Genomic DNA, 18,099 nt, shown 5'->3' with positions numbered 1-18,099 from the left:
TTCAGAAAAGAGTCTGTCTCTACTATCTTAGTCTACAACTCCATATATACTGTTAAGTCTCAGCTGATAAATCTTGGAAACACAGATTATATTTCTTTTTACTTTTCTTCAAAATTTCTTGAAATTAAGGCTTAAAAATAAGCCTAATAAGAAAACTTGTTTATATAGAGTGTTCCAAAAGTCTTAGGGCAGTTTCAAGTCTTAACAGCTGGCACATAGCAATAACAACAACAATAATAGCTAGCATCTATATAGCACTTTAAGGTTTGCCAGGTGCTTTTCAAATATTATTTCATTTAATCTTCAGGACAGCCCTAGGTGGCGGTATTATTATTATTTCCATTTTACAATTGAGGAAACTAAGGTAGACAGAGGTTAAGTGACTTGGCCAGGGTGACACGGCTAGTAAGTGTCTGAAGCAGGATCTGAACTGAGTGTTTTTCAGTTGACTGAATGTGATGCCTCTCAGCTAATGGTTATAAATCAGATTATGCTTTATTCAAGATATTAAGACAATACAACCAAATTCACCGAGAACATCTCATAACAATTATCACATTGTTTCATGAGCAACATTGATACAATATTTTGGGTTTTTTACACCAAGGACATAGCAAAAAGAACAAACATGATGGTTAGTTAGGTGCATTATTGGAACAGTCAAGCAAGCACCTGAACCTTCCCTCCCCCCAACTTTGTTCTACTTCCCTCCAGGTTCCATTTTCCATAGAATTCAACCATTCGGAAAACTTCAAAGCTCTGGGGTCTGGAACCTTTGTTACTGTTGAAGTCACTTCTTAAAGCTAAGGTTAAGTATGTGGGAGAAAAGCTCTTACATTCATTCTCGCTAAGAACATATTCCTCCACATAGAGACCATATGCTTGGTCTTTATCCCCAAACTCCCAGAATACCTTTTGGTTTTTTGTTTTTGAGCTAAGATTTTAACAGCATTTTCCCTCTCTATTTCTTTCTTTTCTCTTCCTTCATTTCCATATCTTTTACCTCCCTCCCCAAATCCTTAAATGTAGTCAGGTAAATGAAGTGCCAGAAATTTCACCCAGGAGTCCTTTCCCAGATTTCCTGACTGGTTGAAATCTGAGGTTTGCACAGAATGTTTTTCAAGATAGAATCCTAAAGTTTGTGCAGTGAGCTGCTTCTGAACCTCTGCCAAATGTGCCCTGGAACAGCTCACAAAAATACATCTTTTTGAGGTAAAATTATTTCTCATTTCTTACACCGGAACATTTCACGAGTGTGTTTGACTTAATGAATGACAAAGTGACAGTCTGACTCAGAGCTACAGCATGGACCTTAGAGATAACCTATCTAGTCATTTCAATAACAATATTAATAATAATAATAACAGCTAGCATTTATATTGTGCTTTATAAATATATCATCTCTTTTGATCCTCACAATAACCTTGGGAGGTAGGGGCTATTATAGCCTCATTTTACGAATGAGGAAACTGAGGCAGACGGAGGTGATGTGACTTATCCAGCTAGTGTCAGAGCTTGAATTTTGAACTCAGTCTGCCTGACTCCAGGCCCACAGCTCTCTCTATTGAATGTCCCACCTGGAACTAAAGCCCTAAGAGGGTTAGTGGCTGCTCCAAAACTACCTGAAGTATCCTATTTTCACATCATCTGCGGAAGAGTGGGTGCCAAGATGCGTGACTGGTCGTGGAACACAGGCAACGATTTGGTTCTTGGGAAAGTAAACTGAATATTCAGTCCCACTGGCTCCTTGTCTTCATCTTCCCCAGAAGTTGCACCTACCTGTGGCCAATGTGTGTGGTAACTTCTTTACTCAGCAAAGTCTGGCCTGTTGTTGGGGACTGCTATACAGCCCCTGCTTAGCTATACTATAATCTGTCTAGCTTGAGATGTGGTGCTCTGAAGACTGATGAGCTCATCAGCCTTCACCTGACCTGTGTGAACTAAGGTCTTACTAGCAGAAAAACAAACCCCTGTGTGAGGGGATCATTATCTTTCTCCCAGCCCATACGTGCTCTGAGTGTCAGCTCCTAATGGGTTTGGATTTTGCGTTGACTTCCAGAGCTTGTTAAAATGTCACCAGCTCCTCAAGGTTTCTTGCAATTTTAATTTTTGATAGATGTATAATATAAGCTTATCCTGACCACTTCCATTTTGGGCCTTAAAGGATTGATTAGGCAATGATTTTCTTGAATGCTTGGGTGAAAAAAAAAAAGTCTTTTTGTTTTTGCTATCCCCTTAGCCCATGGCCCATTCTCTATCTGTCCCTGGTGTGACTAAGTTCTGCCCAGAATAGCATGAAGAGGATGAGAAAATTACCTGTAATTTTTGTTCTTTGATTTGACATAGTCACAACAGATCACTGCTCTGTGAATGGAAGAATATAGGCTCCTAGGGATTGATGCTAACTTGCCCTCCCTTCTGCTTCAGAAAATTCTCCAGCCAATAATGAGACACATAGCAGTGTCGTGGCTAGATTGTCTTGCAGTTTTCATCTGGCAGGTAACCAGAACTTCCCCTCCCCAGAAGACTAGGAGTCAACCTCTTTGGCATTCAATGCTGGTCGTTTGGAGACAAAATTCTGAAGTCTGCAGTATTTTTACTCTTACTGACATAACCCAGAGGAAATAATGTATAGAGTGGCTCAGGCCCGTTGTTTTGACCAGAGTTGAGCTAAGTCCTTGAGTTTCTTTATACCTCAGTTTTCTGATTTACAAAATGACTGTAAGATTACTAATTATTCCTGCCTACTTTAATGTTAGCAACTGGCCAACAAATTAGACTGCACCAAATTATTTGGAAAGTACTAGAGGCAGCATGGTGTAATGTCAAGAGCACAGGTCTTGAAGTCAGACCTGCATCCAAATCCTGGCTGCCATACTTACTATGTGATGACCTTGGGCAATTCATCTCTCTAAACCTCAGTTTTCTCCTCTGTAAAATGGGGGTAATAATATTTGAACTACTTTCTTCAGGCTTTTTCAGAGGAAAGTGCTTTGTATACAAAAGTATGACATAAATGTGAGTTGTTATTACTATTATTATTAGATAAGAGGAGGACAGAAGTAATATAATCTATTTTAAACTCTGCCAGAAATTGTCCTATCTACTTTGGGCAAGTTGCCCTGCCTTAGAGTGACCTTTTCTCCATGTGTAACTAAATAATCCAATGACAGCTAGCATTTATATGGCACTTTATAAATATATAATTTTATCCTCACAAGAATTCTGAGAAGGAAGTGCTATTATTATTCCTATTTTACAGATAAGGAAACTGAGGCAGACAAGTTAAGTGACTTTTCAAGGTCACACAGCTCACAGTGTCTGAGGCTAGATTTGAACTAGTCTTCCCCACTCCTCTTCCAGCACTCCATTGTACCAGCTGGCTGGCTCTAATACAATACTAGGTATAATTAATTCAGCACAGCTTAACTATGAGCCAGAGAACTGCAGAACCAGAGAACAATCCTCATCCATAATACGCAGAGCCTCCTACCAGGTTCAGTCCCAGTCTCAGATAGCAAAACATCACTCCCAAGGAGTTAAGTATAAATTATAGGGGGCAACTAGGTGGCACAGTGGATGAGCACCGGCCCTGTACTCAGGAGGACCTGAATTCAAATCCGGCCTCAGACACTTGATACTTACTAGCTGTGTGACCCTGGGCAAGTCACTTAACCCCTACTGCCTCAAAAAAAAAAAAGAATAAATTATGCATTCTCCCACTAGAATATAAGCCACTTGAGGGTAGGGATTGATTTGCTTGATTATATCTATATCGCTAGCCCATAGTACAGTACCTGGCACATATCTATCTATCTATCTATCTATCTATCTATCTATCTATCTATCCATCCATCTATGATGTATGTGTGTATCCATACATGTTTGTATCCATACATACATACATTCATCCATCCATCTATCCATGTATTATATATATATCCATCCATCTATGTATGTATCCACTTATCTATTCATCTATCTATTCATGCATGTATGTATGTCTCTGCCTCCACTTCCTCTGTTAGTGAAGTGTAGCATCTGGCCTGCAGATTAGCTATAACATCAGAGTAGCATCATTAGAAGATCATTTCAGAGAGGTAGAATTCAGATTTCTACACTGAGTTGGGCCAATACAAATGACTGGTACCACCAAGTCCATGGAAAATGCTGCTGCCTCTCTCGTGAGCCTCTAACATTTGGTCCTGGGATGTGTGGGCACCTCTTGAGGTACAGACCTAGTCCGTCCCCCTTCACTGACTCAGCCATGATTCATTCGAGGATGCAGAGCCTTATGAATCATAGTCCTAGCTAAGCCTAAGTCTCTCCTCCAAACCCTGACAAGCTAAGCCTTCCTTAGGCTATGTAAAGATCAAGGGAAGCCTTTTAAGCGAGAGAGTAAGTGGTTATTCGGTGACCAACACTTCTCCCAATTCCCTACTGACCCAGTCTTACAATGGACCCAAGATTGAACCCTGGAAAATCTGAACCTGGCTTACTAAAGGCCTTGGAACAGCCTGCAGTAGGACAGCATATACAGAGCCTCGGGGGCCACCCACAAGCAACATAATGTAATTTCAGGGATCCTGGGAAGGCTCTGTTCAACTTTCTCCATTTAAATCTGAAACTCCTTTACCAGAGGAAAAAGTTGGGAAAAAAGACATAAAAATAAAAAATACTGGCAAGTGACCATTGATTTAAATACCTTGCTGTGGTGTAATATTTTACCGTTTTTAAAGTCCATTCTCTTGTTGGATCCTCACGAAAACTCACGAAGAAAGCAGGGCAAATGTTGTCATCCATGTTTTATCGATGATGAAACTAGCCAGCGGCTCAGAGAAGTTAGCGGATTGCCCAAGGTCATAACCTAGCTAGTGGCTCTGCGTTCAGCCTTCCTTACCCAACTCAAACTGTCTCACATTCACACCAGCGCCTCAGTGACTGACATCACATCCTTTCGTGTGGGTTTTGACAGAGATATGAAAAGAGACATTTGGGGGTAAAAAAGAGAATCGTGGGGGAGAGAGGGAAAGGGGTGGCATTAAATAGAGACAAAAAGTTGGAAATTTCTCAATTTTTTCCCAGACCAGATCTGAAGCTTCTTCCCAATGAAGGCCATTATTTACTCTGAGGTGATAAGACCTTCCATATATTTTCCACTGGTTTACATGAAAGGTTATGGGCCAAATGGATATAGATCAAATACATTGTTAGGGAACATATGGGACGACTCTCTGTAGTCTGTAAAGTCCCTAAAGCAAAGAGATAGAAGGTCTAAAGAAATTAGAGGATTCCCAGCCAATGTACCAAGGAAAAGAATGATAACACATCTTGTTCCTGCTGTGTGGGTGTATTTCACTTTGTACGATAGCTGCATTCATGGAACCCTAGAATGTTAGAGATGGAAAAAATGTTTAATGATCCCATAATTTAACCTCATTTTATGCATGAGGAAATTCAAGCCCAGAGATGTTCAATGTGACTTTCACAAGGTCGCAGAGTTAAGTGACAAAATCTAGAACTGGTCTCTACCTTCTCCCAACGTGGTGTTTGTCTCACTACATCATCATGTAAAAGTTACATGCAAAATAAATCCTATTTGATATGTCGTATCAGAGGTGGCATTGCACTAAATAAGACTGCAGTTTGTTTTTATAAAGTGAAAATCCTTCTGAGCTACAATCATCCCCTATTTACCTACTTTCCAAATTTAGATTTTGCTCCACAGGTGCTACTGTTTTTTGTTTTTAAGGGGGACATATCTGGGCAAAGGAAGCACACGCTACGATGATTTAAAAAAAAAACTATTTTAGCTTTAAAGCATTTTAAATTCTTTGACACCTTACAAACTTATTTGGAAACTTTCATCTGTAGCTAGTAATGCCATTTCATATATTATCTTAGAATTATTATTTCACACGTGTGTGTCTTGTCGACCCAGCTGGACTGTTAGCTGCTTATGAGCAGAGGCACATATACTGCTTCTTTACAGAACATTGCTAGACAGTCAGAAGGTACTCGATGAATACCCAATTGATTGACCAGGCCATACTGCAGCAAATACACTAGGTGATTTTGAGATCATTGGGAACCCTATATGAAAAAGGCTCCATAATTAACGGATGGGATTTTATAATTAGCAATTAACTTATATGAAATCATCTAAGTGGGAAGATTCCCAGATAGGAACATATATTCAGTTTTAATAACCTTGCTTGGCTTTCCTCTGAGTTAGGGGAGACCAGGGCTGCACTAGTGCACTGCGTGCTTGAAAACAAAGGAATAGGAGAGGGTAGACAGGGTCAAAGGGGAGTCCGGTGTATTTAAGGTTGACTGGCCAACCTTGGCTTTAGTTAGTCTCATCATTCATTCAGGGAAACTCTCCTACAAGCCTGGAGCCTAAATATATTCAAGGAAGAACATTTTCTATCATGGTTGCTATTGGAAAGTTCAGATGTTTATTGTGCCCCTATAAATAAGATTCCAGTCTTTCTTCCCCAGGTTATTTCATATACCTGAGGTTATCTTGTCATTAGAAAGTAATTTTTTTTTTCTCAGAGTGAGGATTGTTTCATTCTTTGCATTTTTATCCCTGGGGACCACACAATGCCTGACCCCTTCATAGTAGGTGCTCAAAAATGCTTGTTTATTATTTTATTATCTTTTTATTGTTTATATGTAGTTTACAGTCTTTTGAAATACAGATTTCCAATTATAATAGTTCTCTTCCCCTTGCTCCTTGCCACTTTTATAAGAATCATACATACCATCTGCTAATAAAAACAATATTTTTTTTTTGGTCTCTGTAGCTGGTGCTATGTTTCTCTTCGATTGGTGTGAAGCCTGACATAGTGCTCAGTTTAAAGAGATAATAGCCACTGCAACTCCCAAACTTCATCTGTATCAGGGCTCAAGCAAGCTAGAATATAAAGCTGTGGTTGTCTAGCAACAGTAAACTACAGAGAAGATGACAGAGACATGGTAGTTCATCTTTTTCATCTGAACAGGAGTCAAAGGTCAATGATGAGAACAAGTCAGACTACGAAGAGGAGTAGGCAAGCACCAGCATTATGATTTGATCTTGTTATGAAGAAGTCCACCCATCTCTCAGGAATGGCAGTAACTGGAGCTGGTGGAAGCACCCTGCCCTATTCCACTGTGAAGGTCAAGGCTACTTTACGGTCCTTTGGGAAGCCAACCCTGCTAATGGATATGGTCCAAATCTGGGTGAAATAAATCCTCATTTCACCGATAATATGTGGCATGCAGGGTGTATTTTCCCACCTCTCCAAAACGGACCTGGTTGTGTTTCAATGCCTACAACACCCAATTCTGAGAACTGTTATGAAATACATTGGAGACCAATGGAACATTATCCTCAGTCTTTCCTGTACATGCCCTTGGGGCAGGTGCCCAAGGAGATTCTGAAGAAGGGACCCAGCAAAAGCAAGACCCATAGCTCCTGAGGTTAGAAATGAGATTCCTTCTGGGAGTAGAGGGATTTCAAGGTCAAGTATGATTGTCCCTTCCAAGAGATTCCAATCCAAACATGGGCCAACCTACCAATGTGGCAGGATTGATGGACGATCTGAACATTCAAATACTTTGTCCAACTGACTGGTGGTTACATGATGCCCACCACTAAAAAGAGGCATGAGATGTATGGTCATAGGGCTAGGCAACCAGAAAAGATATTCTCCTGTACGGAAAAGGAAATTTTAGGAGTTAGCTGCCTTCCCATGCCTCAATGAGAATCACATGGCTCAGGTTATACAGAGGCCAGCCTATCATATATGAATGAAGGATGGAGGAGTGAGAATGAAGATGGCTGGTAGAATCTCAAACTGATATATATGCTAGGATCAGTTTCCATAGTGAGCAATCAATGGCCTTTACCATTGCCACCCCACTGTAACTCCACAGGTAGGATCCTGGTCAGAGAAAAAGAAAGAAACTCTTGTATCAGAAGATATATAAGATCGAGACTTATGCAAACTTGATCATTCAAGCATGGGAGGAAGAGATCCTCTCTTGCTAAGAAAGCAGCATTCATCCATTTATTCAATGTTTACTGAGTGCCTACTAATCACAAAGCACTAAGAAGTTTCTTATTCAGAGCATTAGCTTGCTTAGCCTGCAAGGACTATTCTTCACCATCCCATGATTAGAGTTAGCAGAAATGGGATGGCAAAAGAATTCATGGCCAAGAAGGTGCAAAAATCATCAATGATTTTTGTGGGGAAATGGTAAGCATGTCAAATTATCACCTGTTTTCCCCTAGTTTCTTTCTCATTCTCTCTCTTGCATTATCATCTTCCCCCCCCCCTTCTCTTCTTCCTATTCCTCTTCCTCCTTTTTTATATATGTATTTCAAAAAGTTTTCTCAGTGTTCCCAAGGACACCAAAATCCTCTCACTGCTGGAGGCACAGTTCTCTTAGGTTATGCCACCCAGCTAAGGGAAGTGGGAGTGAAAGCCCTTTATTAGCCCAAATCAGGCTGACCTGCATGTTCAAGTGAGCAGCATAAAGAAAAAAAGCACAGTTTGTATTATTAAATGTCACGTGTCCCAAAGGGATAGATCCTGGACCTGTTATTTCACTGGGATGGGGGTAAAGAAACACCCCTTACCAATGCAGGTCATGCTTTTCTCTGTAATATGCAGGCTTAGAGAGCTGCCTGGAATGCTGAGAAGCTAAGGGACTTGCCCAGAATTACAAAGTAAGTATGCGTAGGAGGTAGGGCTTAAACCCAGATCTTCTTGGCTTTTGAGGCCAGCTCCTTGACCACTACGTCATACATCTGCTCTGTGTCTCATAAATTCACACAGCTTTTCAAGAAGGTGTGTTACCCTCGTATTTTTTACTCCAGCCACTAAAGAATCATCACTCAGAACAGCAAACTGAAGTCCCATTGCCCGGCATGGCACCATTACTAAGACTTGCAGCAAATACATCAAGTCATCTCCAAAGGCCTTCAAATTTTGCCATCACATTAGATGACATAGAGATGGTCACAAGAGCAGGGTTAATTTTTTTTTTACTTTAGGGCCATGTTCAAATGCTAGCAGAAGACTTCCCCCTTAGGGTTAGGAAAAAATCACCTTTCTTGTCCTTGTCCAAATGAGTCAAAAGGAATTCTAAAGAGGGTGTTGGAGATGTGGAAAGTGTACCACAGACAGAGGCAATATCAGGTGATAAGAAGTCAAGAGCTAGCTTTGTTTCATAGTAAAAAATGGAGTTCTGGTTCTGGTTCTGCAAAGCAGAGCAACAAGGTTGGTGAAACAGTTAAGGTGAAAAACATGGGAACAATCCCAATCCTAGCTGTTTTTCTGATCAGTTTCTTGAAAAGCTAATTCAATGGACACTATGGTTTGGATTGAGTATCCTCAAGACAAAGTTGGTAACTGGCAAGTCTTCCAAATCTGATGGCCTGCTGGGTCTTGGGTCAGATTCTTGAGCCTGTAGTCACTTCCTGGTTTCTAGTCATCCAAAGAGATGCCTTGAAAGCAAGTATCAGACCACGAGGGACATCCTGGTTGGAAAGTCATTCTGGGGAAAGAAGAAAGAGAGGACAAAGTTAGACCACAGATGGGTTAAAAAAGTTAATGAATCCTTAAATAAAAGTTACAAAACAGGTTATCTGGGCAAGGCCTGTTCCTCAAGCAAGATACTCCATCACTGCACTCTAGGCCATTTTCCTCTGGCTGTCCCTCATGCCTGGAACACTCTCTCTCCTTATCGCCACCTCCTGGCTTCCCTGGGTTCCTTCAAGTCTCAGCTAAAATCCGACCTTCTACAAGACACCTGTCCAATTCCCCTTAATTTCAGTCTCTTCCCTCTGTTGATTATTTCTAGTTTATCCTGCAAAGAGTTTGTTTGTATATAGTTGTTTACATGGTGTCACCCCCATTAGAATGTGAGCATCTTGAGAACAGAAACTGGTTTTGACCTTAGTATTCCCAGATCTTAGCACATAGTAGGTGCTTAATAAATGTTTAAGGCAGCTAGGTGGAGCAGTGGATAGAGTGCTGGGCCTGAAGTCAGGAGGACTTTGTGTCCTTGAGTTCAAATCTGGCTTCAGACATTTGCTAGCTATGTGACCCTGGGCAAGTCATTGAACTCGGTTTGCCTCAGTTTCCTCAAATGCAAAATGAACTGAGGAAGAAAATGGCAAACCACTCCAACATCTTTCCTAAGAAAATTCCAAATGGGCTCATGAAAAGTTGGACACGACAGAAATGACTGAACAACAACAAAATAAATGTTTACTGACTGATTGATGCAAGGACTACGTTTTTTCCCCCTATATACTAAAAAGCATCCAGAACACAGCTAACAATGCAGTTCTTCTTCATAAGAAGATTGTTAATCATATCCTACTTGCTGGATCCCGGGCCATTCTTCTTAGAGAAGCCTCTTCGTTTCCTAAAGAGAAGAGCTTTGTTCCTTAGCTACAGGAACCTAAGCAGCTCCCGCCTCCATTTCTGCCCCGTCTTGCCACAGGTTATAAGAAGTAACAGATGAGAAAGAGAGTGTGGATGGCTCACCACAAACCAGCTCCTACTACTGGAAAATTAACCCAAAACATGCGCCATAAAACACTACTGATAGTTAAACAGGACCATAATTCCTTTAGAGCAGAAATTTTTTTCTTTAAATTTGAGATCCATAAACTTTAAAAATATATTTTTAGTTGATGATATTTTGATATAATTAGCTTCCTTTGTAATCTTGTGTATTTTATTTTGTTCCTTTAAAGACATTATGCTGAGAAGTCCATAGTTTTCATTAGACTCTCAAAAGGCTCCCTGATACAACACAGATTAAGAACTCTGCCCTGGATGAAAAACAAAACCAAAGACATAACAACTACATTTTTATTTTGTTATTGTTGTTGATGATGGTAGCAGCTTTTCCATTTATCTGCTCATCGCCTATACTAATCTGGTTGGCAAGGTTGCAAAGAAGCAATGGTTCTTAGAGTCCAGGGAGCATTTTCACTACAAAATCCTAGAATGCCACATCCTATGATATTCATTAGTGTTTTTCTAGGATATTTGATGAAATAGTGTATTATTCTTCCTAATTAATGATTTCAAATTTTGATTTTGAATTAACTTGTACCCTCTATAATAACCACCCAGACTTGCTTCTCACCACTATCTGCTTTCCTTTGACTTTTCTACCCATCACCAAGAACCCCAATTCATACTTTATCCTATCCTTGCGCAGTGATCCTTAAAAAAGATATGATATCCCTCCACCAATTCCCCCAAATTCAGATGACTTGTATCCTTTACTCCTGGAACCCACTCTCTAAAAAGCTCTTTCCATTTCACTATGAGCTTTGTGCCAGGCCCCTGCCCTTCAGACACAATGTCCCCTGCCTGATGGTTCCCTTCTCATCCCACTTGGATTAGGACCACCAGACACGGCCTCACCGTTTTCTTGGGTAGCTCCTTTTTCCTCTTCTTTTCTGAGTTGCTATGGTACAAGGACTCCCGGCCCCTGTAGGAAGGGCCCCGGGTCAGCTCCAGTTCACTGTAGGGTGGTAAGGTATCTTCCATCTCGTCCTCTTCATCCGGCTGTGATGATGGTTGCTGTCCACCCCCGGCTTTGTAAGTTGTTGGTGGTGACCAGGCATAGTAACTCCCACTCCGCTGGAGTGGCTGGGAACTCAGCTTTGATGGGGTCTCAAGGCTCCCACCACCACTGCTGCCCTCACCCCGGGACTTCCTCTCTAGTACACTGCTCAAATAGGTATGGTCATACTTCTGTCCAACACCTGGGGTCCGGCTCACCAGCCGAGGTAGGTGTTTATCTTCATTAGCCCGTCTTCGGGGTGGGCTATAGGACCAGCCCCGGTCTGAGTCTGTCAGAGGCTCCCGGCTCCGGCTTCTTTTGCTATAATATTCCTCTAGGGAACCATCATTATATAGCCCACCATGTGCCCGTGACTCTGATCTCTCAAAGCGGCTCCCCCCACGAGGCTCTTGGCTGTTGCCCTCGCCTCGGTGGGACCGCTGATTGTAGGAGTCTGCAAAGGCTGCCAACTCATCCATGGAAACAGCTGGCATCCCCATGGCAAAATTCTTCCGTGACAACATCTCTGACTTTGACTGCTGCTGGCTGCGAGCAGAAAAGCCGTCAGTCAAACTTAACCCATCAAGATACATTTACTGAGCACCTACTATGTACGAGAAATGATAGTTGGCCTGGAGGATAAGCAAGGCCTGACACCGACCAATTTTCCCCCTCCAATCCCATGATCTACACTCTCGGCTGGGATATATGATAAGGAGCAACACCTCACATCAATAATGATAACAGTAATAATAATACTAGATTAGATGTATACATTTTTTGAGGTTCTCATTTAATCATATACCTGGTTACCACTCCAGCAGCCTCTGTGCAATGTTTCTTCCCTTTTCCCCCCAAGGGTAGAGAGAAAAGGGGAGCTTTGGAAACAGTGGGCTGAACAGAGTTTCTTTGCAAAGTCTAATTAGGCAAAGACGAAAATATGTACTGCTCTTCTTGCACCGTTAGAAGGAGTTGTGGAGAAAGTGTTACTATGCAGTATGGTTGGGGTGCTTTTAGAAGCTATGCGATAAAATAAATGAGATAGATGAGAAAACATGTGCACGAAGGTTCATAAGGATTTGGCAAAGTTCAAAGAAAAAAGGGAACTCATTAATGGTTTGACTACAATCTAACCAAGTAATTCTTGCACATGGCACTTAAAAAAAAATGTTTCCTTGCTTAAAGTTATCTATGGAATGGAGAAGCCCAAGCACTATTTGTTACATTCATCCAAGTATAGAACGCCAAGAATTCAACAAGTATTTATTCAATTCTGACTGCATACACAGCACTAAGCCGAGTGCTGAGGCTAGAAAGATGAAAATAAAAGTCTTTGTCCTCAAGGAGGTTACAATCGAGTGCGAGATGAGACATGCACATAAATAAATACACTACAAGAAAATAAGGAGGGGAATTGGGGAGATCAGAGTAGCTTCAGGAAGTCAAGGACTGAAGAATCATTTCTCTACAAAATCTTGAAATGTCATAGATTTCAAGAGAGAAATATGCCACGTTTATAGACAGTATGTAGGAGAGCCAAGACTCGAACTCTGTTCTCCTGACTTTCCATTATGCCAATGGAAATCGGTGGTCTATCAAAAGACATTGATGCAAAAAGATAACAGGAGAGGAGAGTAAAGTTCAGCCGTACTAAAATGGCCTGGGAAAACCATGAGTGGTAGTCATCAGGTCCACCTTTCCTTACATGTTGCACCATGCCTATTCATCCCTCCCCTTTCCCTAAACTCCATTTTCTTTTTGAACAAAATATTTTCTATACCTGTGCCTGAAGCTGTCTCGATCCTCTTTGTTATAACTGGAGGATGAGGGCCCATGTCCTGACCCACTACCATTTCCCATTGCACCTGTCCAATAATCTGTATCACTCTCCATGTTCCCCAAAGAAGGGAGAGGCTTCCTCCGCATCTGGCGGTAAGACTGACAGAAACTTCCATTCTCCTCATGCAAGGAGCTGAGCTCAGAAATGGTGTTATTATCTGCAAGGGAAAAAAAAAACCATCACCAACAAAACATCATTCCATGATCTCTCAAAGCCAAAGGCATTGTGAGAACAACTCTCTGAGGGTCCCGTCCGTTCTCTAATCCAGGTTGGGTTATTGACCAAAGTTACACTGCAATAGCAGGAATTGGGTGCAACTTAAGACATACTTAGATTGCAGAATACTCCATATTTTTCAACGCTGATGAACAAGACTAACAGAATGCAAAGGATGCTGGGCAAAAGGCAGGCACACAGGGAGAGAGAAGCCAGGAGCCCCAATATCTATCTTGTTTCTTATCCAGTCTCAGTGACTTGAGGTTAGAACTAATCTGTCTCATGAGACACATCTATGAGAGGCAGTGTGGCCTAATGGATAGAGAACTGGCTTCCCAGCCACCTGAACCAGGTGGATGTAAGTCCTGCTTCTGACATAAACTGACTGTATGACCCTGAGTAAGTCACTTATCCTCTCAGTAACTCCCTAAGACTATAAATTGCAGAGAAGGTGCTAGCCTGCATTGGTAGAAGGAATTTCCTTACTTGGGAGTTCTCCTTCAGCAGTAAAATGATAGCTTTCCCTGTGAAGACCTAGCACCACCTCTCCCTATAGGATGTGAAAGAACAAAATTCTGCCTGATGAATCTGGCAGCCAGAGGCCCACAGCAGCCAACTATTTGAGGACTCAAGGGGCTGTGGAAGGCCCTTTCCCTCCAGTCCTAGAGCAGACCAAGGGGCTGCCCGTAGAAGGACCTCTGAGCAGAGTCTAAACCTAGAGACTAGAGCGAATCACGTTAGTTTGCTTAAACCTGAACTGCACTGAATAAACCTGAACATTCATTTAAAAAAAAGTCATTCAAATAAGCCCTATGCTAGATCTGCAAAAACTGGAACTAATTCTAAATATTTCTGGTTCCTGATAAGATCGGGGTGGACACTGGGGGCCTTTGGCTTCTCTCTCTCCCCCTTTTTCGCCCGCCTCTCACCCAGCATGTTCATCAGCATTAAACATGGAAAAGGAAAACATGTGAAAAAGGATGACGATGTATGAGGCGGGAGGGCCAAGAGCACCCCGGGAAGGCAGCCCCAACATGTAAAACATCTAGCGCTTTACTGCCGGTGTGTTGTTGTTCGTCCTTCGTTTTCACAGAGGACCGATGACATGACGTCTTGACTTGCGTGTGAACTGGGTTTGAGTGAAGCAGAGCTATGCAAAGCAGTCAGCCTCACTCTCTCCTCCGGGGTCATTGCAAGGTCTTTACTTACTTAAAGGAACCATCATTTCCTTGGTGTAGCTATGCTACCCAGGAAGATTGCAGCCCCTCTACATCTTAGCAAGAGCTGCCATAGTAGAAAAAATAATAATATTAATCTGCTGGTGACTGGTCCTCTGGCAATAAAACTCTTCAGATTTAGCTCTGCTGGTCGCTCAGTTGTGAGAGCCATGATCCGTCTCTGATCCTGTATTCCCAGTACATCCCACAGTGCCTAGCACAAAGGCACTTAATAAATTAATTAATAAATTTCTGTTGACTGACTATTTTACGAGCGTCTGAAATTCCTTTTTCTTCAGCAGGACCTGTGCTACATCATCAATCCCCTTTCCCAGCCCTTCTCCTTCATCCAGGCCTTTCCGTGCGACCTAATGCAGACCTGTCATCACAGCACATACACTGAGCCCATCAGACGCAGTGACATCTGCATTTCTGACATTACAATCTGGGGATGGTCTTTTTATAGCAGGTGCGGTGGGAGGATACAGCAGTGAATGCTCCTCAGACAGGACAGGTTTAGAATGGAGAGCGATGTGCAGTGTGTTGGCTCCTCCTAATCTGAACAGAGCCCCCTAATTATGACAGATTCCCCACCAAGCCTGCTATCAACTCAGGGAAGGGAGAAGAAGGAACAGGAGCCTCACAGCCAACTCTAACAGGCCTTAGGTAACTAGCCCTCACATGTCAGAGATGCTACATGCAGACACTAATGATATGTGGTTACTGAGGATCCGTCCCAAAGAATCATCTTCGTCAGCTAGACAGGCTACAGGTCTGCGAATGAGCTCAGGGCTGGGGCCCTCACACCAAGAGACCCTTTAATTAAAAAGTCCTTCCAACAAAAGTGGCAGCCTGCTGTCTCTCTCCCCGCCCCTCCCTCAGTCCCTTGAGCCTCCCAGTACTCGGCTGTTTATGATGACGCAGGCCTCTGGCTGCCAGATTCATCAAGCACTTTTAGTCTTTCTCTCAAATACCTCCTATAGGGAGAGCTGCTGCTTGGTCTACAGAGTTGAATGTCAAGGTCTTCTGAGTCAGTGAACTGCAGGATTCAGTCTCTACATCTTCAAGTGCTCATTTAAAACCATTTTAAAGGGTGGGGTGTTTCTGACAAACTATCTTTTTTTTCCTGTCTTTCACGTGTTTCAATAGCCCCAAGGCTCAGGACCCTGATATACAGATGTGGCATCACATGGTAACAAGAGATTCCTCTACCCACCAAACCAGAGGCCTGCTGCCCTCTCCCTGTGCCCACTAAACGTGAAGTTTTTTCAAGGCTGTGGCACCAGCTGCTGCCACCCCTGACAGATCTTACCTTGGCAAAGCCTTGTGCAGCCTGGAGCCAGTAGGCTACCTCTCAGAGCTCCCAGCATCGAACAAATCACAGAAGACGTATTACTTACATCTTTCTCTCATCCTTCTGGCTGGATCAAACTGAGCTAATTCCTTCTCAACATAATACAGGACTTTCATAGAGTCTCGTTCCTTGTCAGCTTGGATTCGGTAACCTTTGCGAACTGCCGAGAGAAGAGCAGGAAGGAATAATACAATTGGATTCCACTTAATTATTATTAAGCACCTACTCTGTGCAACACACAGTGCTGGCAGTACAAAGATAGAAATGAAGAGTAGTCCCTGCCCTCAATGAGCTTACATTCTATTTCAAGAGGAGGGAAGGAGAGGGGAGAAAATACAAATAAATAAATAGGATGCTGCCTCAGAAGCCATCCTTTTCAACCAGTATCTTGACTAAGAATCTCTTCTACCAATCCAGCAATCAATAAACATTTATTAGGCACCTACTATGTGCCAGGCCCTATGCTAAGCATTGAGGACACAAAGAAAGGTAAAAGCCAGTTCCTGCTCTCAAGGACCTTACAATCTAATGGATGAAACAACTGTAGTTAAAGCAAGCAATAAATGGGAAACAATTTGCAGAGGGAAAGCACCAGAATTAAGAGGGACACAACATCCCTGTCCAAGTGGTCACCCAGCCTCTGCTTAAAAATCTCCAGGAAAGAGTCCACTACCTTTCTATGGCTTTGAACAAACAATCTTATGATTCCCCTTTTATGAAAAGAAGCAAGAAAGACTAAGTAACTTGCCCAGGTCACACTGCTTATCAGGGATGAAGAAGTCAGGACTGAGCTTTCTATGTTCATTAGAGGACTCACCAGCATAGAGGGCAATCACCTCTGGTCACTAGTGGGGCTAAGCAATGCTCCCTGGAAAGCCTGAAGCATAGGCAATGGGTAAAAGTAGAAGCAAAGTGAGGGAGGGAAGGAATGTAAAAAGAGCGAGGGTGAGAAAAGGAGAAGAAAGAGAGAAAGTTAAGAATTCTTGACAGTTGGGAGTGATTGAACACCAATGAGGCCAGTGCCATGGATCGTGTGCCCCTTCACTGGAACATCGAATACAGGACTGAACACTGAGAAGGGCCCTGAGGGGATTTAGAACAGCCCATCCCTGAAACAGAATCCCCACCACAACACAGATGGCAAGTGAATGTCCAGCCTTTACTTGAAGAACTCCAAGGACGATGAACTACCCATTTCTCAAGACAGCGTATTCCTCTTCTGGAGGACTCGTTGTTAGGGAAGGTTTTCCTTACATCAAACCTAAATCTTTCTTTCAGTAACTTCTATCCATACTGTACCATGGCCCCTTGTGCCAAAAACAGGATAAGTCTACCCATCTTCTACACAGATGCCCTTCGAATACTTACCATGCTCACATTCATGGGATCAAAGGCTCAGTGAACTAGAGCTGGAAGGGGTCTCAGAGTCCATCTAATTCATTCCCTGTCCTCTCTCCATTTTACAGATAAACAAACTGAGGCCCAGGGAGGTAAAATTATACGCCAAACGCAACATAAGTAGAAAACATCAGAGGAGAGATTTGAACCTAGGTCCTCCGAATCCAAAGGGGCAGTTAGGTAGCACAGTGGATAGAGTGTTGGGCCGGGAGTCAGGAAGATCTAAGTTCAAATCTGGCCGCAGATACTTATTAGCTCTAGGCAAGTTACTCAACCATTGTTTGCCTCAGTTTCCTCAACTGTAACATGAGGCTAACAATGGCACCTATTGGGGCAGCTAGATGGAGAAGTGGGTACAGCACCAGCCCTGGAGCAGGAAGACCTGAGTTCAAATCCAGTCTCAGACACATGACACTCACTAGCTGTGTGACCCTGGGCAAGTCACTTGACCCTGATTGCCTCGACCAAAAAAAAAATGGCACCTACTTCTC

At 42.5% G+C, this 18,099-nt stretch overlaps 1 protein-coding gene across 4 annotated transcripts in view; it reads right to left on the bottom strand.

Annotated features, from left to right (window-relative positions):
* Positions 1 to 499: 499 nt before the first annotated feature.
* The window catches only part of ILDR2 (immunoglobulin like domain containing receptor 2), a 93,588-nt gene continuing 75,988 nt past the window's right edge, over positions 500 to 18,099 (bottom strand). For 2 of the 4 annotated variants that reach the window (XM_020974709.2, XM_020974711.2), the window contains 4 exons: positions 16,257 to 16,370; positions 13,364 to 13,580; positions 11,442 to 12,129; positions 500 to 9,549 (listed from right to left, as the gene is read on the bottom strand). In XM_020974709.2, coding sequence (XP_020830368.1) covers positions 9,514 to 9,549; positions 11,442 to 12,129; positions 13,364 to 13,580; positions 16,257 to 16,370 — 1,055 coding nt within the window. In that variant the 3' untranslated portion in view covers positions 500 to 9,513. Of the gene's footprint in view, positions 9,550 to 11,402; positions 12,130 to 13,363; positions 13,581 to 16,256; positions 16,371 to 18,099 lie in introns of those variants that run through there. The other 2 variants (XM_020974708.2, XM_020974710.2) reach the window with 1 other exon arrangement.

The sequence above is a fragment of the Phascolarctos cinereus genome, unplaced genomic scaffold (genome assembly GCF_003287225.1).
Source record: "Phascolarctos cinereus isolate Bilbo 61053 unplaced genomic scaffold, phaCin_HiC Scaffold_5;HRSCAF=322, whole genome shotgun sequence".
Classification (NCBI taxonomy): domain Eukaryota; kingdom Metazoa; phylum Chordata; class Mammalia; order Diprotodontia; family Phascolarctidae; genus Phascolarctos; species Phascolarctos cinereus.
The sequence above is the reverse complement of the archived record's forward strand: the minus strand, read 5'-3'. Positions and strand labels throughout refer to the sequence as shown.